At 35.0% G+C, this 23,797-nt stretch overlaps 1 protein-coding gene and 1 pseudogene across 2 annotated transcripts in view; both read left to right on the top strand.

Annotated features, from left to right (window-relative positions):
- The window catches only part of LOC124645483 (potassium channel subfamily T member 2), a 76,474-nt gene extending 59,066 nt beyond the window's left edge, over nt 1–17,408 (top strand). Inside the window, exons 14-23 of one of the 2 annotated variants that reach the window (XM_047185301.1) lie at nt 1,211–1,357; nt 1,432–1,585; nt 2,983–3,063; nt 6,800–7,150; nt 7,241–7,375; nt 7,561–7,672; nt 7,828–8,013; nt 8,426–8,635; nt 15,937–16,142; nt 16,215–17,408. In XM_047185301.1, the coding sequence (XP_047041257.1) occupies nt 1,211–1,357; nt 1,432–1,585; nt 2,983–3,063; nt 6,800–7,150; nt 7,241–7,375; nt 7,561–7,672; nt 7,828–8,013; nt 8,426–8,635; nt 15,937–16,142; nt 16,215–16,833 (2,201 nt within the window). In that variant the 3' untranslated portion in view covers nt 16,834–17,408. The remainder of the gene's footprint in view (nt 1–1,210; nt 1,358–1,431; nt 1,586–2,982; nt 3,064–6,799; nt 7,151–7,240; nt 7,376–7,560; nt 7,673–7,827; nt 8,014–8,425; nt 8,636–15,936; nt 16,143–16,214) is intronic. The other variant, XM_047185302.1, reaches the window with a different exon arrangement.
- Nucleotides 17,409–22,028: 4,620 nt separating this feature from the next.
- LOC124645175 lies at nt 22,029–23,348 on the top strand (annotated as a pseudogene).
- The last annotated feature ends 449 nt before the right edge of the window (nt 23,349–23,797 follow it).

The following is a 23,797-nucleotide window of genomic DNA, read 5'->3' as shown; positions in this document are numbered from 1 at the left end:
TAATGTACCACCAAACCTATGTATGTTTATACAGTATGCGTCTTCATTTACACACATATTTATTTTCACAAGTAATAATAGGCGTGATGACAGGATTCAAAATAATAGTGATTCTAATTAGTCCGTCTTTTAGATTAGCAAAATATATTGGATACGAATTGTTTATCTTTATAAAACGTTAAATATACTAAGATATGATGCGATAAAGTTACACGTAATAGTGTCAAAACAAAAAATACGTGTTATTTTAAGGTTGGCTAAAAGTCGCACTTTTCATCCGACGTGCCTATACATTTTCAATATTTCCCAGGAAACAGTGCGGAAATAATATACTCACAAAAATAATATTTTTTAACGATTTCCATTAATAATTACCAAAAAAATAACCATTAAAATATACCTAGGTACTTACAATTTTGTTAATTCACAGATTTGTTAGTTTCTTTGTACGTGACCATGATTTTTATGTTGGTTTATTTACTTATTTTTTTTTAATCTTTTATTTTTAGAGGCTTAAACGTACTTATTTATAAAATAATTGTTGTGTTTGGTTTGCAGACTTTCATATTTCAATAAAGATGACAATAATAAAGGATCTAACTATAAGACTGTATTATTGTCTTCGTTATAATGTAGCCACACTTTTTAAGAAAAGATAAATTATCCAATGTTTTTTCTTTCTCATTAATTGTATCGACGTATATATAAATATTTTATATAAAAACGTGCATCCGATGATAATTACTGTATGTTCAGAGCAAATTTTACTGTAAAAAAAATATTAGAAAATGGGTACAGTCGGCACAAAACATGGTCGGCACAAAACATGGCACAAAAGCACAACTTTTACACACAATTCAAGTGTATACTGCTTAGGGTATACTGCTATGTTTTTGTTACTGGTATTTTTTTCTTGAAAATTTCCGCCCACAAGGTAAAAGGGATTTTCTAGGGTTTTATTTTCATGTGAAACCAGTCACAGGGACCTGTATGTATAAAAAAGCTCACAGTTCGGCAATATAAACTAAAATAAATATACATTTGTGGCAATATAATAATCCAGAACGACTTATATTTTCAAATAATTTCTCAGCATTCGTGTATTTCTTGTGTTACTACTCAAACGTAATTTGTGGCATTTCGGTAAAGGCATATGTAGGTATGAAGCTCAGTAAAATACGTTATTTTATATTTGCAATGTTCTATGCAGCGAAGTATGGCGAGGGCACATCGGCCTCCGATTCTAGAACCTGCTTAAAAGATTCGCCAGGTACGGACAGTGCTACCGACAGTCATTTATTGCTGCCAAAGCCTGATAGCAATTTTCTCAGTCCCGACGCTTTGAATTACCGTAGAGGTAAGTATAGTTTTGACAAGATACTTCAGTGAATAATTCTGTGTGTAAATATAACTAAATATATTGTTTTTCAGGAAGCCGAAGACCGTCTATACTCCCTGTCCCAGACATGGTAACTAGCAGTTTAAATATTGCGTCAGATAATCAGGATGAGGACGCTGAAATAGATGAGAGTGAGGATGAATTAGAAGACGATGTTCCATGGCGATCACCATCCGAAAAGATTGCGTAAGCCCATTTGTGTATAGGTCGCTTCAAATGCATCTACATGCACGCATCACTTTAAACTTACATATACAAGCTGTTGATTTGCATGCGTGCCATAGTCAAGGACATGATTATACTAATGATTCTCAACCCAAATCAACAAAAAAATTGGTGCGAAAATTTTTGATTTTAATTTTTTTTCGGAAATTCGTCAATGTCACTTACCCGTTTTCAAACTCGGCGCGTATGTTACTGGCCTCAAAACCGTGCTGCTCCCTCACACAAACGCGAACACAAAGCATACGCAACGATTATTCATTAATTTCATTCATAAAATTGGATTACTTCTGAAATACTACGACATTACAATGACAAAAAAAACAGTGCATATTAGCTATTTCCCGTCTACTGTATTTCCAATCGATTATTTACGTATTTTATGTCCTCCTCCTGAAGTATGGCACAAATGCAAATCAACACCTTGTATTAAGTTTTATTATAGAAAAACATAGAAACGAAAATCGGGATTGCTTACTCTTTAGTTTATATTTTCTTTTTTTCATAAAAGAAGGTTTATTATTCTTGTTGCCATTATTATACAGAATGTTACAAAAATACCCGAGAAAAGGGGTTAAATGTCTTTTATGAAGAGTCTGACAACAATCATTTTTTGAAAATCGTAATAACTACACGTGTAAATACACTCCAAATAAATGATTGTTTAATTCAACAATGTTTAAAGAGTGGTTAACTATGCAGAACTAATTAGAATTAGCACTCTGTTAAAATAATCTATGTATATTGCATTTTCGGGTATATTTGGTAACGTGCATTGTAATTATTTTTTCTTTATTTCCAACGTGTCAGAATAATATCCATGTATCGTGGACAACACATTTTTGTCACTGGTTTAGTGTGTATATTCACTTCTGTAGATAGCTGACCAGGAAACCAGCTGCATGAATACGGCACAGTACGTACATCATAGTCTCATATAAATACACATTTGCTTTTATATTTTATTCAATCTATTTTTTCCACTTAAAATAATTTAACTCTTTTGTGTCAGCAATTGGCAATGATGCAGATGAAAATGCATGCTTAGAAAAATACGGTCCCTCAGAGAAAACTTTTTTTAGGATACAACTTCTTTTAAACCTCGGCAGCATGCTTTTTCAATTGCATCATCATGGGAATGTACTGGCTATCATTATTTTATTATACCTTACTTTTCTACCTGCCGCAACCACGAGCACCACCGGCATTAAAATTTAATCTAAAAACACAGTTAAATAGCAGGACTGTATTTTTAAATACAGATACTTTAATAATAATTGTTTTGCAAATGTGTGCATTGTGTATCTGTATAATCCCTGAGCATAAAAACCCAACCGCACGGCCCGTATCCCTGCCTCCAGTGATGACGTCACCACCAGCAGCTTCTCGTCGTTGGCAGCCAGTGACATCGGGCACAGCGCATGGCGAAATGATTACATGAGGTGAGCTATTATACTCAAAAGTAATACCCATATTTCTGCCTCATAATCTACTACATAATAAACAACAACTTTAACGTCTCGTACACACAAATTGCTTGAAAACATAGACGCCAGAATTCAAATCACATTCTTAAACTTAAAAAAAAAAAAACAGAAACATAAGTTATGCAGAAACTATTCATTTAAATTTCTACTAAGAAACCATAGATACATCAGTGACGTTTATAAAAGATGTAAATAATTTGAAAAAGAATGAGTAAATTAGCTGCAATCTTTCACGTAGTAAGCCGTTACAAAGGAAATGTCAGTGACGCCAAGCTCGAAAGGAAATTAATAGATATCCATAAACAACACAGATAAAAAATATCAATTCGAATAAATTGTTCAGCGAATTTTGGTTCTTTTGCCTACTGAGCGTCCAGCTGCTTATGAATGGAATGTGAAGTGAATTCAGGTAATAATAAAATGAAATAATTGTATATGCTGTCAAGCAATTTATGGGCACTACGTTGTTCAGCAGTTTTAGAAATTTGGATGTGTTCTTCGACTTTTGAGATTTTTAAATCAATTGAACTTAAACACGGGCAGAAAGGCAGATGATGGGATCTTTTAGGAGACTGTTATAGGCTACTTATTATCCAAGTGTAGGAAGTGTACTAAATTTACAACACGCGTTCGTTGGATATTTCTTACGTCATGAGTATGATAATGATGATACACACAAGCCATTCATAATTTTGAAACAGGTTTGTAATATTATCTTCATCCCTCTCCTCTTATCTATCCTCCTTCTCCTCTTTTATTATCTTTCATAAGTGTGGTCCAGACATTTAGACTCCGGTTCGTATGGTTAGACTGGAAGCCGACTATAATATATTTGGGTTAAGGTTAGGTAGATTATGATGTCAAACTGATACAGATTTAACGCTTTAAATCGCTTTATGTCGTCCTATGAAGAGCAGTACCACAATAATAATTAATTGGTTTTGATTTGTCTCCTTTCCTAATAGCTGATAAAAACAAAAAACAATGTCCAGGTCAGCATCATTATCAACTGCAGTTTTTTATGGACCAAATGGTGTAAACTCAGCATTTTTCATGACTCTCGTTCTTCACAATTTAAACATAAAGGGCCTTACTACAAAAACTTTAAACCCTGTTTTACACTTGTCTAATAAAATTTTGGCTGCAAAATGAACCATATGTCAACGTCATAATTTGACATTTTTTTAGACAAGGCATAAACTGACGTTTAAAAGTTTTTGTGGTAAGACGGTAAATTATTACAAATTCCAGCTGTTTAAGTGAGCAAACGGAATGTGTTTACCTTAAACCTAAATAGGAAATTGAAATGTGTAGGGCTTGAATGGAGTTGAGTGTGTCAAATTTCTTCTTCCATACTCTTCTATCTGTTGTCATATCACAAGTAACATTATTTCTAGCCATAGCTACTTTCACACCATCGATCCTTCGTTTCTTAGGTCGTCCCTTTCCTCTACAACCATCCACGTTCATACTCAAAAACTTCATTACAACATGATCCTCATTCCTCCGCATCACACGCCGGTAACATGACAGCCGGTAAGAGTATAAGAAATTATTGGACCACTACCACTCAGCTATATCAATATATTTCGGCAACATGCAGATAAGTGTTGCATCACCGTAATATGTACAAAAATCGGTTTTCTCGTTACTTTATGATATGAACTCCATTCAGCGCCTGTCACAAGATAATATCCGTTTCTTTCCAGCTGGCCCCTTGCGCACGCGGCGTAGACGCATGCTAAAAGCAAGTGTGTTAGTGGTCCAAAACTTCCTTTAATTTTTTCAGCTGCTAAGGACTTAGTTCAAATTGCACATGACCCTATACGACTCCGAGCATGTTACACACATCAAAAGTGTCTAGGGATCAACATATATTTTTGCAATAACTTTTCTCCTGATTGATATTAATTAAAATTTTCTTTAAGGATTCATCAAATAAAGTGTTTTCGTTTGTCACAGTAACGATAAACCAAGTCACCTTTGCACTAATAAAGAAATTTGCCATTTTCCTAATAAAGGGATTTTTGACATTTGAAACACTAACACAAAAGTTCGAAAAAAAAGACTGAAATAACAGTTTTCTTTAAAAGTTTATTGGGTAACTTAAACAATTAATAATCCGTGTTTCTACCGCGAACACTAACAACACAAGAACATCGGTTTGGCATACTCAAAATGAGTTCATCCAAATCACGATGTGGAATGGCCGCCCATGTTCGTTGCAACAACAAAAAAAGGTCTTCTTGCGACTGGATACCCTCCATATTCGGCAGAGCTCTTCTCTGTAGCATATCCCATGCATGCTCAATCGGGTTCAAGTCTGGCGACTGAGCAGGCCAGGGCAGGACATTGATGTTAGCTGCCGCGAGAGTCTGTCTTACAACTCTTGCGGTGTGCGGTCGTGCATTATCATGCATTAACTGAAATAAGGGACCGATTTGCACTTGTAGAGGAACGATGACGTCTGATACAATCGTCTCAGCATAAATTTGAGCGTTGAGGTTGCTTCTGATCCAAATCAACTCAGTTCTTCCGCCGATCCAAATACCCGCCCATACCATGATGGTTCCACCACTATAAGGATGGACTTCCTGGCAGGATTTTAATCGCTGTTGGCGTCCAGGGGTTCTCCAGTGTCGTATACGTCTTGTATCCGGTCTCATACCAAAACGAGACTCATCAGAAAAGCACACGAAACGCCATTGTTCTTCTGCCCAATTTCTGTGTTCAAGAGCCCATTGATATCGAATCCTACGATTGTGCATTGCTATAGGTGGTACCCGTAGCGGTCTTCGGGAATGAAGGTTCACTTCATGCAAGCGGTTTCTGACTGTTTGGTCGCTAATTAAGTTCCCTGAAGAGTGATGAAGCCTCACGGCTAACATCATGGCGGTTATTGTTGGAGCTCTTCGAGTTAAGATTTGAATGTATCGGTCTTGTCTCCGTGTGGTGCAGCGATACCGTCCTCCATGGCGCTCAGCTACGGTACCAGTGCTTCGGTAACGTGTCCAAAGTCGACTGATAACACTCTGACTTGTATTCAGAGCTAAAGCCACAGTACGTTGCCGGGAACCAGCTTCTATCATTCCCACGGCTCTGAGCATTTCTTCCCTGCTTAAATGACGTCGCCGCTCCATAATAACGTTGGTTTTAATCAGTAGTAGGGAAACAGTAGCACTAATAATGTCTTCAATGCGTTGTATGTGTTTATAGGGAAAATATTGACAGCTGATTTTCATCTTTTACTCGAATTTGATTCACAGTTCCTGATTCAAATTATGAAATGCACCAAAAAGGATCCATATAAATTTATAAAATCATAAATTTATTACAAAGCCACATCTCAATCTCAAGAAATCCGCATAAAAATGCTTGATCCCTAGACACTTTTGATGTGTGTATTTTCGTTGATTCGATGTTTATTGTTAGACTTTTACATACCACTAAATGTAGAACTATACACAGAATTACATGTTTATAGTATGTATTGTTTCTATATATTAGAGGAATACATTTTCTCGTAAGTACCTATGGCAGGACTTTTGTAATACTTTTACTTCACTTTTGAAAATATTTTATAAAAGCTTTGCTTCGCCTAATTCAATGACGTTTCTAATCGTAATTTGAAGTTTTTGAACAATTCTAGGTAAAAAATAACAAATAACGGCAGTTTAATGAGATATTTCAGGATCGTAAAAGGATTTCCACCTGTGTCACCATTTATAGGAGTCAGTCCTACTCTGTGCTATTTACTGAAAGAAAAGAAGCCTCTATGTTGTTTGCAGTTAGCACAAGTTTGCGAACATTGTGCTTATAGAAATGCAAAAGAATACCAATGGCAAAACAAAACTATAATACTTGCTGCTGATTATGCATCTAATGGAATATATAATTTCATCATACCTCTACGAGCTCATTTTAGATCAAAGACCTCGCTCAATCCTATCATACTCCTATTGGAACGCAGACCAGACATAGCATTTTTAGACGCTATATCATACTTTCCTTTAGTGTACTGGATGCTAGGAAGCATTGACTGGTAAGTTGTAAGCACAAACGAAGTAATCTAGGTACATACCAGTGCAAATATGTTTATTATAAATCTAAAATTATACGCTTTTCGTTTTAGCTTAGATGACTTGTTACGTGCTGGGATTACTTTGGCCGAAAATGTGGTTGTCGTAAACAAAGAATTGTCGAATTCTGCCGAAGAAGATAGTCTAGCCGATTGTAATACAATAGTTGCCGTACAAACTATGTTCAAGTAATTCTTTTTAAATAATTTAATAACTATGTGCGCCATTGCGAATTACATTATAACGTCTTGAAATTTTTTTTATTATTTTTGTGATCATAATGAGTCGTGTTGCGCGGCGAAGATAACTTGTGTTCACTTTGGCTGTTGCATATTGATTATTTATCAACGTATTATTTGTTTGTTATTTTCAGATTTTTTCCATCAATAAAGTCAATCACAGAACTATCACAATCTTCAAATATGCGATTTATGCAATTTCGTGCGCATGACAAGTATGCATTACATCTATCGAAAATGGAAAAGGTATCTTTGTTTTAACTTGTGCTATTATTAAAGTCGAAGCTTATAAAGAAGACTCAATGGTGCTGGCAATAAATGCCAAAAAGAATAAAAAGTTTTCACTGATGCGAACCAGTATCACCAACCTCAATACTTTTGTTTCAATCTTTTTTTTTTAGCGGGAGAAGGAACGTGGCTCACATATTTCCTACATGTTTCGTCTGCCATTTGCAGCCGGTTCTGTGTTCTCAGCCTCAATGCTTGATACATTACTTTATCAAGCTTTTGTGAAGGACTATGTTATTACCTTTGTGCGACTATTACTGGGTGTCGATCAAGCTCCGGGGTCAGGATTTCTTACTTCCGTAAGTTTTTCTTCATACTGATTTGGCTGTGCTACATTAATATTATTGGCTTGCGAATTTATGGTCAAATATTGATTGAATCTCATTATTTCTTGCGTAGTGACTTATTATTAAGCGAAATATTGCGAACTTGTAAAAATTTTCTAATATAAACCAGTGATTTCAGCTCGAACCAAAAACTCTGCATTTTTGTAATTTGCCATTTATCTTCTTGCATATTTGCTCGTACAGAGCTTGTCAAGTAGCTTTGTTCAGCTCAAGTCGACTTCACAAAAGCACTAAAACATACACGAAACACGCATGTTTGAGGTGTCGAAATTCTAATTTCTGTAATGCACAGTTTTTTGGTGCGAACTGTAGATATGAAAATTGAGCAGGCTTTTTATGAAACATAAACTTGGACTTCTAACAGATGAAAATTTCAAAAGAAGACATGTGGATAAGAACATACGGTCGATTGTACCAAAAGTTATGTTCTACTACATGCGAAATTCCGATAGGAATTTATCGCACACAGGACACGACATTAGCCGATGCATCTCACCACGTGAGTATGTCGCCAAGGACCCCATCAAAGTGGTTTTGGTCACGCCTCGCGAGAATGCGACCATCGCGTGCATCGGTGAGTCGGTTAACTCCCTACTCTCAATATTTATCTCCTTAAATACAGTCCTTTACTGCAGTTTACGCCTGAACGCTAATATATAATCCATCATACACCATTTCAATACTTCCAAATTCCAAATTAAAATAGTACGTAACTAACTTGCATCTCAGTAGTCCGAGTCTTTGGACTGTATTTCGGGTACATTTTTTTAACTCTTATTTTTCTTTTTATCGCGTTAAAGCTACACTTTTTCCATTATTAACCTTTCTACATATACATTCTGAGCCTTACACTTGTGGAGTGTCTGTAATTAGTAGCAATTTTTAACTAACTTTCTAACTCTCACGCGATACTTGTACTGTCCTATGGACTACACGTGCTTCACTATTATAATTTATACGCAATCTGCTACGGCCGGATGGGTTAGGTAGTAACTTTTGCTTTGGCGCGAACACAGAATAACAAAATATGCATTAGTGAAAAGCTGACGTGTTAGTTACTGTTAAGAAGCTAACCAGAAAGAAACTGGCTTACCTGGACCATTACTAAATATCGCTATTGAACTCGATGATCGCAATCCCGCCTTTATGTATTAATCGTAGTTTGTGTTTTGCATGATAGTATAGAAACCTAGATTCTTATGACATGATGGAACCAGACGTAGCATACAAATACAATGATTTTATGATAACATAGCAAACAGTTAATTTTGATGTGAGCTTATAAAAAAGATTATTATAGTATTCTAACAAGGAAAAAAGGGTAATCACTGCATGTGATAATAAAAGTTATTATAAAACCTGAATAGCAAGTTCACCATCATATGAATTTTCCCCAGCAGTAATAAGAAATTGCTTCTGCTTTATGCATGCTTATAGCAAGGAAAAGTAGATTTCGTAAAATTCATTCATTACATATACGTACAGTTAGGACTCAATAAAAAGTCCAATTAAAATGCACAGTAGCAGTACCCTTAAAACTTAATAAGCAGTGTCATTAAATAAAATCTAAGAACAATAAATAAAATGTTTCAAGAAAATCAAACAAAACTGGCCGATGTGTTGTTAAGTTAGGCAAATTATTGGAAAACTGTGACACGATAGTTGCAGCAGGAGGAGGGCGAAGGCGGAGGATTTTCAACTTGCGGGCGCCGGGAGGCGACAAGCTGCCTCAGTGGCTGCTACGGAGAACGGACGCCGGCGGTAAGGTCACTGCCAGAGACCTTTCACATGGACATTTTTACCTTGTGTTAGCGATAAGGGGCTGTCCGCTAATAACCTATTATATTTTGTAAGCAAATTACATAGATATAGATGTTACCGGCAATCTGTATTATCCGTTATTATGTACAATACTTGGGTAATGTTTAGAAAGCCTAAATCGTGTAGATAATGTATGAAATATTATTAATTTTATATGTTGCCTTGGTAACAACGCTAAATGCGCAACCGATAAAGTTTCTATAAAACGAGAGCAAAGATAGAAGACAATCGTTTATAGCCTGTCTAAGATGAAATGATCCCTGGATGCGACTTAAGTTTATGCTGAATATCTTCAAAACTACGAGGGTAGCAATTGGTAGTTACTAATGGTAGCTAGCAGCAACTCTCGATGTGTATTTCGAGGGTATCGGTGAGGAGTGACAGCGATTCTAACGTTAACTGAAAAACCCTGAAATGGACAAAATAGTTTTTTGACATAGCTCTAAGCTCTAAAAGTCTGTGTCTGTTGACTGTTTATTTTGTCTCTGTTTTGTGAAGTCAGTTGTTTTTTATTTCGTGCTTTTCAGTGTTTGGCTCCTAAACAATTTAAATTGTGGCAGTGGCTATTATAATGGTGAAAAATCCAAACCATTTTAAATAAAATATGCATAAACACCATAAAGATTTCAGAAGTCAATACGAATAAATCCAAACAGGTGGTAGTTACTATAATACCCTGATGTGGAATTCTCTTGATCTTCTGTCGTCTCCATAATCACGGAAGATTCGATATACATAGTAATATCAAGTTTCCTCCGAAGCGTGCTTACGATTTTCGTGAAGCGTGAGTCCTCGATTCCTCAGGGTTCATCAGGCCAAACTGCAAGCTAACCCTTTCATATACCTCTAAAGAAAAAGTTTTCTGAACTACTAGACATGCACTAATTGAGAACCTCCTCCTTTTTTGATAATTTTCTTTCCTTAAAAAATATATATATAATATGTTGGACGGTGCGGGAGAAAAACACAGTTTGATTTATCTAAAAACAGAAAGTTTAATGTTAATATTATAAGATTTAACTTATCTTAAAACTAAATTAAAAGCACATGTTCAAATGCACATTGTACTAACCTAAAAACAGAAAAATCGTCAATAAAAGGTTTTTCTTCCATATATAGTAGATCGACACTGTATCACTTATATTCTTTACTATTTTAGTTTCATCTAATCTTCTTAAATGTAATATTATAATTTTAACCGCATGGGCTTAAAAAATTTCACATCTCTTTTCGACGTTTCCTCACTGCTTGTGTGTGCCGTTCCGTTGTAGGCAGTGTCGTTCATTTAGACGACATACAGTTAATAAAAAATATGTTATTACACAGATTGCTTACTGTATGTACACAACATAATATAGTAAACAAAGCTTACATATATATTTTGTAGATAGGCCGGTTAACATTGATAAATAGAGTTATAAAACAAAATATATTTGTTTTACACGTTACCGATGCAACAGCAGGTACTCTAATCAGTCCCCAGGAATTGACCTAGGTAAAGTAAGTAGTGGACAATAATATTTCATACATCCCCTGGAAGACCCAGATATTTTATACATAGCCCAGGTATTGTATAAATTACCTGAATTATACAGATTGCCGGCAACACTGACAGTTTGACAGACTTTCGGTCAGTTTTGTGCCTTTATATATGTATTCTTATACAATTTGGAGTTTTTTCCCATATTATGAACAGCCAAGAATCAAATTTAAAAAATATTGTTTTATAGTGACACGAGACTTATTTTACTGACTGGACATTTTTATTACGAAACGGAATTGTAATTTAATTAAATTTTGATTGTAATACGTACAATGAGAGATCAAAACTAAGATATTTTGCGTTGTTTTACTTGGGGTACTTGTTACTTAATGATTGGGGTTCGTTCTTATCAAATAATTGCTTATGGTCATGACACATTCAATATAACACAATATGTCGAAAATTGTATATTTGGGTAACTTTGCCTACATAACTAAGCTTTTTTTTTGTTTTCTATTATATTCCTTTTACATTCACTCAATGCCAAGGCAACTTAACAGAATACAGGGCGATTTTTAATTAGATTATAATCTTGTGAGGGATCACTTGCATTAGATTAGTGATTAAATTTAAAAAAAAAAAACTTTTTTTTAGTTCCTGCCTAGAAAAGACTTTTGATTTTAAAATAATTACCGCAATGGTTATAAGAATTTAAAAGAATAAGATGCATTATAGTAATTATTATATTAAAACAGCAATAAGTTGTTTTATTGTGTATAAAAACATGTAGACAAAAGGTTATTTAAAACAAGCCCTATTCAAGCATTTTACAAACTATTCTATGTGAAAGGACTCTGATTGGGATTCATGGTAACATATACAATAATCTTCGTTTCGCGTTCTTTGAGTCGTCGTCCTTTGCGTTTCTTTTTTCTAAAGGTTCAGTTTTAATTGAAATTATAATGAAACCCATGCTGCTGTTACAAATTCGAACTTTTGAGGTGTAAAAAATATATTTCTAAAACGTACGAGTGCCTACTAGTCAGTTAGCCCAATGCACACATCCAGTGCAATGATATAATTATTTTAGTGTCTTCTTTACTTAACATTGGGTGTCACCATACTATGAAATAATTTTGTTTCAAAAGGGATCTATCCTGACCTAAATATGCAGAACGCAGGGAAGTTAAAATTGATGCCGTTGCTTTTGTCATACGCTGCCAAGGTTTTTGTTTTGAGTCCATTGATGTACTTCTACACAAACAGTAAAAAGCTTTGTCTGTTATAAATTAAGTTCAAGATAGAGTATCGTAGCCTTGCAAACAAGAAGGAAATGACCCACAAAAACCTTAATTAAAGATGACTTCGTTGATTTAAATCGTACTCCCTGCAAATACAGGCGTAAAATATAGCTTAATCTAGCAAATAGTGATTCTCGTGAATAAAACTGTATGAGGTACCTTGCACTCACGCACTAGTGATTTAGGGGTGGTCACCTTAGTTACCTGTGTTTGAAAGCGCTTTATGTCACCAGAAAGTTGTAACGCTGTACGACTTTGAAATTACTTGGTCGAACTCTGCCTTAATCTTTCCCTGCAACGTGGAACTTTTAGGGCCTTACTACAAAAACCTTAAACCCTGTTTTACGCTTGTCTAATAAAATTTTGGCTGCAAAATGAACCATATGTCAACGTCAGAATTTGACATTTTTTTAGACAAGGCATAAACTGACGTTTAAAAGTTTTTGTGGTAAGACGGTTAAGATCGCACCATCTTTACCTGACTGTTTTACTTCACATCCAATAGATACCTTTGAATAGCAAAGCAACCAACTGCATGACGTAGATTATAATTATGTTATCACTTCGCGTGTGCAGGATTCACTACTGTGTAAATAAGTTATTCATAAGCATTGGGTGTGGATCGTTCCGTGATTTTTAACCGACTTCCCAAAAAGGAGGAGGTTTAAAATTTATTTATATTATTTACAGTATTAACATTGATATATGTATTAGTTACATCATTTTGATTTTTACATGGACAGCGCTGGGACTTTGTATGGGGTCGCAGGATATTGCGAGGGCCATATTGCGTGCTTGTTACGCATACTGCCATTATGTTTCTTTTATGATATTTTTATTTTTTATTGTGTATATGCGTGTGTGCATGTGTCCTTAATCCCAAAATAAAATTTATTTATGTCTTTTTTTTTTCATTTTCTTAATATATATTGGGTTTTAACTCTTTTAAATATCTGTTCGGGTCCATATTATTAATATTCGTTTATTTGCATTCCATAATGTGTTTTACAGATAGTATACAAGTATTAAAGCTTAAGTACAATTATGGACTCTGTTAGGGCACAGCAACATAGTTAAATGAAACAGTAATGTTAAAAAATATATTTGCAGAACAGAAGAATTTTACAATAACAGATAATTAAAGGAAAAATTTAGAGCAAAGTTAGATACAATAATTACATTTATAAAAAATCGTTATCTTATAATGAACCCAAATTATTCTTATTGTGTAATGAGATCATTTTTAAATCATTAAAGTAATATTTGTTTATGCTGAATTAAATTAAAACTGGTACGTTAGCTGGGCAACCTTTGCGTTGCCAGCTGGCTAATAATTATCCTCAGATTTGTGTTGGTGAAAAAACGTTCTCAAGCCATGAACAGATTTTATGCCCATCATATTTCGCAGAAGCTAGAAAATAAAAAAAAAACTTCAGACTTTTTCATGATATTTTTTTTTAATGATAAATGATATAACTATATATTCAAAAATTAACCGTGCAAAAAACATACGCTGTATAAAAAAACTGTGTAAGAAGAACACACTTAGAAAATCGGTAGGTAAGTACTAGGTATTTGATTGCAGTCAAAAGTTATAAAATAAGATATTAAAAGATTAAAAGGACCTAAAGGGTGTCCTCAATTCGATAACCTGTTAATCATTCTGCGCGCTTTAGACAAAAACAGAACACGTATGAACCAAATGTAAAGCCAACACCACCATGTAGTCCTGGTAGCAGGTTCATTGGCGATTTGGAAAGTTTTCGATGTTATTTTCAGAAAACATAAGTTATAAAAAAGAAAAGTTACAAAAAAGTAATGTTTATAACTGACGGATGTAACGTTCTGTCACATCACAATTTTATTGAAAAACTATTAACATTTGGTAAAATTTTCACCTGTCCTAAATGGTGTATATTAATTTATGCTTAAGGGTTTTGGTATTTTCATGTGAACTGTTATACGGTTTAGATATTGTACCCACGCGATTTTCGAAAAATATCTCTCTGTCCTTGATAAAGACGATTTTGAGGAGTATCAATATTTTGGGCTGTGACAATACCAATTTAAAATTCTCATGGAAGGCTTTGACTTAATGTTAATTTCACATCGTCATCCTGTAATACGATATAATTACAAGTTATAATCGTACCTATTTCTAGAATCAATGGTTGTTGATAATAATTATAATTAATAATAGTCAAATTGTAGTTCTTATACAAATATAATTATTATAACTATATTTCTTTAAGTAAAAAATCCTTGCAGTATTTCTGTACAAAGTAGGTGAATGGAATGTGGGAAGATTATTACTTTATTTTTCAAAACGTATCTGTTATTAACAAACCAGCTTCGATTCGTAGAAAGTATCTATGTAATCAACCTGCTTGTCGTGACGATATGCTATATGAATAAATAATAAATTGAGACAAGACGCAATTGAAACTAGTAAGGTGGTTATATTTATTTGAAGTAAAATAAAATATTGGCAGTTCATGTAGTAAATGTTACTGTGAAAGCGAAAGTAAATCCTAGGTTTACGTAAAAAGCGTAGCATAGGTATTTTTAGAATAAATAGTTAAGTTATGGGGCGTTTACCATGCATATTTGGTTTAGATAATTTCGTTTATAAATAAGCGTATATATTAATTCATTGGTATGCATAATTTATTCATTCATCATCTTCTTGAATACTTACGTCTTTCTACAAATTTTTATCTTTTGGAATGAATGTTATTCAACATTTACCAGCTATAAATATATTTAATGAATAAGGATAGAATATATGTAGCTTCATTTTCACGTTTCGTGGTAAAAGCTCAAAAAAATATTTACTGAAAGAAATTTCAGCAATATTTTTGCAAAATCTAGGGTTTACTAATATTCAGGCTTTTACAGTTACAAAAACAGTAAGAAAGTTCGCCTTAGGGTGTAGTTAGTTAAGGTAACAGTGTAATTTCCAGTTTTTTTAGTACCTACAATACAAATCAACCGATTCATACCGCAATTGTCATACTTAACGTACATATTTCACTCATTTGAGCGAGCAAATCAATAAAACAGGTCATGCATGTTTGTCTCTACGCACCGGCACCAACAATAATTGGAATCATACTGAAAATATAATATGATTGTCATTTTGAATTCGTGAACATGATATTAATTTTACTATTGCCTATATTTCCTTACATTATTGTTGATGACCATAATTTCTTGATAAAGTATTTTGTAAAAATCGGTGTGTAATTATAATAACTTTTTCATTCACAGTATTCTACAAGCCTGGCTGATGAAGCTCGAGATAACCATGCTCAACAAATTGAAAGAGCTGAAATAGCTAATCTAGTGCGATCGAGAATGGAATCATTAAATCTTACTGGTATCGATTATGATGACGTCAGCGAGAAACGAAATAGTCTATCTTATGTGATAATAAATCCTAGTTGTGACCTCAACTTGCAAGAAGGCGATATAATGTAATGTATCTCAATTTTATTGTCAACTTTTTCGTTATATCCTGCAACATTGATACTATTTTTTTTTTACAGATATTTAGTTCGTCCGTCACCATTTTCTGCGCAAAAAACATTTGAACGCCACAACAGTCGACGTAAATCAAATATAAGCTTTTGTTCACAAGCTTTGATTCAAGCTCAAGGTATTTCGAGTAGGAGAGGATCCACCATTGGTGCAAGTTTTGCCCCACCTCGTGCGCCTCCTCTGTCCACTACTAAAGCAAACTCCTTGTCTTTGCCTGATAGCCCCACCATAATCACCGATTTTAGAGGCAGATCAAATTCACTTCGGGTTGTTGATGATATATTGCTGCGAAGATCTAATTCACTTCGTCAAGGACTAAGTGGTGTCGGTTCCCGGCGTAGAAAAAGTAGTCTCGAAGAAATTGGTATATCCCACTTCAATTCACTACTACAACATCAACAACAGCAACAGCAACAGAATGCTTTCAAAATCGCTTTGAACGGTAGTATTGGCCTTGAAGTAACACCGCCAGAAGAGCATCCCTTGGAGCGCTTACCTGGGCCAAGTATACCGCTCGGGGGATATCAAGAAGTTGCAGCAGCATTGCCGTCTTCGTCTCTAGGTCCTTCATTACCAACTGTCACATCAACTCCTGATCCCCAGCATCTGCAAGGGACTATTGTATGATACCACCTTATGTGGGGACGACGACTGAGTTCCGTCATTAGAAACAAGTGGACGTAGACGTGTTCCGGTAAATGCGTATGAGCTATTTCTCCTATAGACACCGGATTCTTATAATGTTCACATGAATTTAAGCGGACTCAACTATATCGTAGCGTCTCTACCTTCACGTAGTGTCACTTATTTACACGTTTAAGTGCAGATTTAGTGTTTTAGACAAGTGGTGAAGAGCTGTGTAATGTAAGCGGGATCAATTAGTTTCTAGGTAAAGGGGATTTATAAGTCAGCACAACACTGTTGCTGTATATCAGAGTTTTATGTGATTTTAATTCAAATTGTAAATTGAAATAAAAAATAAACTTTACAAAGTGTTAATAATTATTGTAAATATATTTACATAGAAAAAAAATATTAACTTACAGAAAAAATAATCACTTAGAATTAATCTTTTTTAGACTTACAGAAACTTAAATAAACATGGATTTGAAAATAATTTCCGTACTTTAACTGCAGATATAGTTCAACCTAACACTAGATTTGAAACATCACCACAAGTTCAGATATAATAAAGAAAATTTATGTATTCACACTAAATTGTGTTTTATTTACTAAGTAACCTGTCATTTTAATAATTAAATTAGAAAATTAATTGAACAGGTACCACGGACTAGTTAAAAAGTAAGGACCCCGCACCGCGATACTAGAAAGTGAAGCAATATGTAGATTGTCAATGTGTGCGTTACGGGGATGCCAGCTTCACAAATAATTCTCCCATCATTGTATGCATCAAAGTGACGGGTTTCTGATACACAGTTTAAATAAAAAGAAAGTGAGCCTCCAATCTGATATCGGAATGGCAATATAAATTACTTACCTATATTTATATTGGTTGAGTTTCAGCACCAAATTCATTAATTTGCCTGTTTGCTATCGACGTCAATAAATATGGAGGTAGATTTCAGAAAAAAAAAATAATGTGGGTTTGAGTGATTTATTTCCACTTTTAATAAAATAAAAATACAGGTGAAAATGAAATTGAAAAGTAAGGCCACTTACCAACATAAAAGAAAATACTAAAATAAGTACATTGTTTGGTAATCCTAACCGTAAATATGTTCAACTAGGTAGCAAAGAAATTAAACGTATTTATACAGAAAAGGATACCAATTACAACATTTCACGAATTACATTTTACTCAATACTTCGTGCTGTGCAAACAAAGAAAAAACTCTTCAGTTTTATAAAATTAGTTAATATTTTCATAGTGAGGAGAATCTTGCTAATTCTACTATCCATCTTCCTACTAATATTTTAAATGTGCAAGATTGTGAGAATGTATGGATGTATGTTTGTTATTCTTTCACGCAAAAACGGCTGGATGGATTTAGTTGAAATTTGGTTTTAGATAGGTAATACATTATGGATTAGGTTACCCCTCGGGTAAAGGCCCTATTTTTTTCTTGGCCGCACTGGCTATTACTGTCAGGCCGCTGCCTCGAATTTTGCGGGCAGCGGGGCGGCAGCGGCGGCGGCGCGTTCGGTCACCGTTTTGAATGGAGCTCACCGCCCGTTGCCCGCTCCCGCGCCGCTGTATTCGAGGGCCGGTCCATTTGATTATACGCGTAAGATCCTGCCGCTCCCGCGCCGCTGCCGTCATAGATAAATCACATGTACTGGAGGTTTTGTATTCCAAATATTGTTATTGTTTGTATTTAGAAAAGGACATAAAATAATGTTATAAGAACTGGCTTACCTGTGAAAAGTAATCCCTTGGCACTTTTTGTGTAAGGTCGTATAAATTTGCACTATGTAACGACGCACGACGGCATTATGTCAATTTCCGCGAAAAAATGTACTGTCACAAATGACGGTTGCGAGCGTAATGGCGGTCGATCGGCTTATGTTTTGGGTGCTTCACTTTTTATGTAGGTGACGCGGAGTCCTTACTTTTTTACTAGTCCGTGACAGGTACAGTATTTTAGAATAATATTGACAATCCTGGCTGTCATTTAAGTACACATTTTAGCGGGCAGAAAGAAGCTAGTAAGTCTGACATCCAGTAAGAGTTGAGTTTAGAGCGTCACATAGGTAGGTAGGACCAGCGAAATTTTAGCTTATTGTAGAAATAGTAAATAATCACCTACAAATATTTACCTCGTGCCATTCTAAAATGGAAAAATCTATAGTCCTGTCATATCAACTTATGTATGCCAACTAGCTAATTTATTTTTGCTAGGCGCAAAAACACATTTTTTAAATATTTTTATCCACGAAATTGATGTGGTCCAAAATTTTATTCTGGAGGGTAGCAATTAGGTAGCAACTCTGGGTGAAAAGAAAACTCAATACTTTTGCACCGTTTCTACACACTAGGAAAAGTGACAGCCATCCTAATATCAGAATGGCTGTCACCTTTAGATGCTGAATATCTTCAAAACCACGAGGGAAGCAACTAATGGTAGCTGGAAGCAATTAGGTAGCAACTCTCTATGTGTATTTCGAGAGGATCTGTGCTTTCAATTTTTTCAGTTTGAGAGTCAAAATGTAACAAACATACCAGCTTTCACTTACATATACTAGTATACCGGATATTCCGAAGGGCGTACGTGTGTATTTTGTTCAAAATCGAACATCGAACGAGCTTCAAACTGCCTTCGCATCTGTTTAGAACATTAAACACCCCCACAAATATTTTTCAATCCACACTTCAGGCAAACGTTCGCTGGTCATCTTAACACACTACTATTTCTTTTTGCTTAACTTTACCTCGTAGACTTGATCAAAAAAAAAAAAAATATGTTCAGTTGAGCAATGCAACTTCTTCTAACTTGAGATATCATTACATAAGGCAGTATGGTCGTGACACATAATCAATTCCAGTATCAATCAGCATTCGTTCCAATTAGAAATGCAAAGACGGATTAGGTTTTTTCAATTTTTCTTACAGGACGGATCGGTGTTATTTTTGCAAATGTATCGTTTTATTTTTCTTGTGTTAATAGGGCTATGTTTACACATGGTAATTTGAACACAGTTTAAAATGTTTCTGGCATAAAATTGACTTATACAGTTTATCTATTATTTTATATCATTCTAGTTGCCAGTGTTTGTGAGCCAGAGTATTGTTCGCCAAGGAATGGAGTTACGGGTAAGTTCCCTAAAGAGGAAAAAAAAGTTAAAACCTTGTGATAATGGGCCTACCAGATGAATTAATTCTTAAGACTGTCTTGAATCTGTTCCTGAAAATTTGACTATGATTTCATATACCATGTTCATCAGTAAGTATCAATAACCCGCAATTCGCAGGTTGACTGGTCGATAAGTAATAAGCAACGCCTTTGTACTGTAGCGCGTGGCGCGTTAGGGACCGGGGATCTCGGGATATTTTAATAATTAAAACATTAAATAGATCTTTAACTTTGTGTTTATTGACGGACTGGGGGTGAAGTGACATACTTCAGTATCAAAAACTATTCTATTCTAATGTCTTTAAATAATTGTCCGGCCAGGTATTCAATATAATAAATAAAACCTTACCACCAAAGAGTATCTAAGTACTACATCTCTACATCAGCTACACTCTTAGGATAAAGTTGAAAATTTATCTCAAAAGCGCAGCTTAAGGCGGACAATTATATAAATGTTACCTGCCTAAACCTAGCAGAAAGTTACCTACGCACGGAATTAACAATAACACGTCCCTTACAATGGGATAGTAACGATAACATGCGTAGTTAATGATTTAATTGTGCCATGTTGAACCACAATAACGCACGTTAGCATTGAATAGAAAAAGTTGCGTGACGTGTTGCTAATAGCAAAGGATATCCAAAGTGAACACCCGTCCTGAAGGGATTACCTTTTAAGCGAAGAAAAACTCTGTATTGATAACTTACAACTTCGCCGGACGCTAACGTGTCAGATGAAGGGATAAGTCACCGTTATCAAAGTTTCTCACTTAACAATTCCTACATTACACATCCTCACCAATAATTATTTTTGAAATTTTTTGGAATAATAAATAAATCAAATATAGGGATTATAAATCTTCGGCAGAAATCATTGTGTCAAGCAAACACTCTTCGCGAGGCTATGCCCCTTATTGCGAAGTTGATCTCAACCTCAATTCACCATCCAAATATTTTTTTTTTTACCAAATCAGTTAATAATTTTGGATCAGATTTACAGAGTAATGTTAAAAAAATTATAAAAATAACACAAGCTTGACCACATTGGTTATCTTCATCTTCCTTCGTTCTGAAGATGAAGTATCTTTGCCGTGGACATCATCTTCTCACGAAGATGGAGTAACTCACCATCTTATCCCTTCACCGGCAATGCTCGTACAACTCGTTCGAGGTAACATGTAATTATAAAATAAATTTAAGAAAAACCATACTATAATAACCAAGATAATTATTTATAACCTAGTATTAAATGACTTTAATCTATTTACATGAACTATATCCCTAAATCTCCTATTATTTATCTTTCTAATTACATAATTAACATCAGAAATTTGTCGAACAATCTCGTAAGGACCCTAGTATAATCGACATAATTTCATACTTTTATTACCAATGCGCCTAGGTGTAAAAACCATCACCAGTTGATTTGGACTAAAAGCCTAGTCTTTGCCTTCCTTATATTATTCAAGGCTTTCCGGCATAACATATTATGTCTTCTACTAAAATCAACCTCACTATTCCTATCATCATTTACTCTTTTATCTGTCTGAAATAATGGTTCTTTAGCATACATAATCATATAGGTCTATATTTTAGTACTAGCGTGCTTACTAGTGTTGTACGCATAACAAACTAAAGTACTCAAACTGAGGGTATCTAGGGTATAATGACAGTAACATTATGTTAAAAAATGATCTGTTCTGTATACACTATGTTAAAGTTGTAAATATCGATAGGTTGAAATTATTTGTGGAGGCTTGTTGTTGGCAATTTAGTTTTATAATATGTTACTTATAATATTGTGATTAGTCCGTAAGCCTTCTCTAAGAATAAATAAATAAATAAAAAATAAATATAATAACACCAATTACGCTGATCCCCAGAAACATACATCGGTAACATTTGTGTTAATGATCTATTAAATCTTTCAACTTAACCATTAGACGCTGGATGAAAAGCTGTCGTGAAACATGACTTCGCTCGTAAAACAATTAATAGTGTCTCTAACTAAATGTGATGTATCATTTAGTGAAGAGTCCTTTATTTTACAATATGTTGGAGGTTGGTGACCGTCTGTTCTCCGCTTTTGGCCAGGATACTATTGATGCACTGTTCTGGACAGCTACCGAACCCAGGGATAGAAGGAGGGAACATCTGGGAGTTATACCTCATCTTTTGTTTGCTATGGTCTATGTGTTTCTTCACAGTTTACTGGTGCTGTTTAAAGCTACAACACTGAATGTAGCCTTTAACTCTAATAATAAAAGTCTTATCATAACGATGTCGAACAATTTTGTAGAATTAAAAGGCAGTGTCTTCAAGAAGTTTGACAAGAACAATCTCTTCCAAGTGTCATGTAGTGATGTAAGAAAACGGCTGCATCTGTCGGTGCTACTGTTTATAGTAGTTCTGTAAACTATGAAGGAGTACATGTGGAGGGAACAACGCTTCTGGATACTTGCACCGGATTGTGTTCTGGTGCTCACTTTTGAGGTCATCATTGATTGGGTCAAGCATGCTTTTATTACCAGGTTCAATGAGATTCCCTATGGAGTATATAGAGAATATACAGTGAGTTTGGCATACGATGTGGCACAAACCAGGCAGAAGTACGCCTTCAGTGACCACTCAGACTTAGTGGCACGTAGAATGGGCTTTATACCTTTGCCTCTAGGAGTTGTTATTACCAGAGTATTGGTACATGCTGTTAAAGTTGACGGGTTTGCCGCAATCTTCTTAATATCCATTGCATATTTGTGCCTTATATCAGTAAGAGTTCTTGTATCGATTGTGATACTTGGAAAAGCTTGTGATTTGATTACTCAACATCAGACGGAGAAAAATGAGAGCTATCACGCTACGCCTAAAAAAGAACAAAAGGATATGACCCCTAAAGACATAGCCTATACTCACAAATCACCAGAAGCTGAGATGCCCCCACCTAAGAAGCCAACACGGATGAAATTTACAGTTCCTGAAAATGTTATTATGAGCGAGCCATTGGTAGACGCGTCAGTTGGTGCCGCGGCAATATTCTCGAACAGCGCTATTGATCTAAATGGCGTGTGTTATCTGAATGACAAAATGAACGCTCAAGTTAAACAAGAGGCCGGTGACTTCCTTGATTCTGAAATGGTGGATGTAAGCAGGAGTGCGCCGGATATAAAGGCAGCCAGTGTAAGCGCCCAGGTTGAAGTGACGGAGCGGACGCGGAAGGGCTTAAGCAATTGCCGCAATTGTGCGAAATTCGAAAAGAAAGTCGTCCAAAGAAATGTCATTGACCCTCGAGAAAAATTTTATATCTTCGGACATTTTTCACGTAGTAAATAATTAAAATTCCACTTAGCTCTTTTACTCCTTGTTCCAATATATCATTAGAACCAGTGCCCAGGAATCCTTCTACCAGGTTCTTCTTCCTTCCCGTCTTTTATATGTCACCAAGCGACTTTTTCGCTTGACCTAAAAAATACTTTGGCGTCGGCGACGGCGCCTCCACCATTTGTAGCGCGTGGCGCGCTAGGGACCGGGGATCTCGGGATATTTCAATAATTAAAACATTAAATAGATCTTTAATATGTGTTTTGACTGGGGGTGAAGTGACATACTTCAGTATCAAAAACTATTCTATTCTAATATCTTTAAATAATTGTCCGGCCAGGTATTCAATATAATAAATAAAACCTTACCACCAAAGACTATGTACTACATCTCTACAGTACCTACTTCATTTTTCTTCTGGTCTCATCAACTGTGTACATAAACTGTCAAATAAATAAATC

This window comes from Helicoverpa zea, chromosome 31 (genome assembly GCF_022581195.2).
Source record: "Helicoverpa zea isolate HzStark_Cry1AcR chromosome 31, ilHelZeax1.1, whole genome shotgun sequence".
NCBI classification, from domain to species: Eukaryota; Metazoa; Arthropoda; class Insecta; order Lepidoptera; family Noctuidae; genus Helicoverpa; species Helicoverpa zea.
This window is presented reverse-complemented; position numbering and strand designations above follow the sequence as displayed.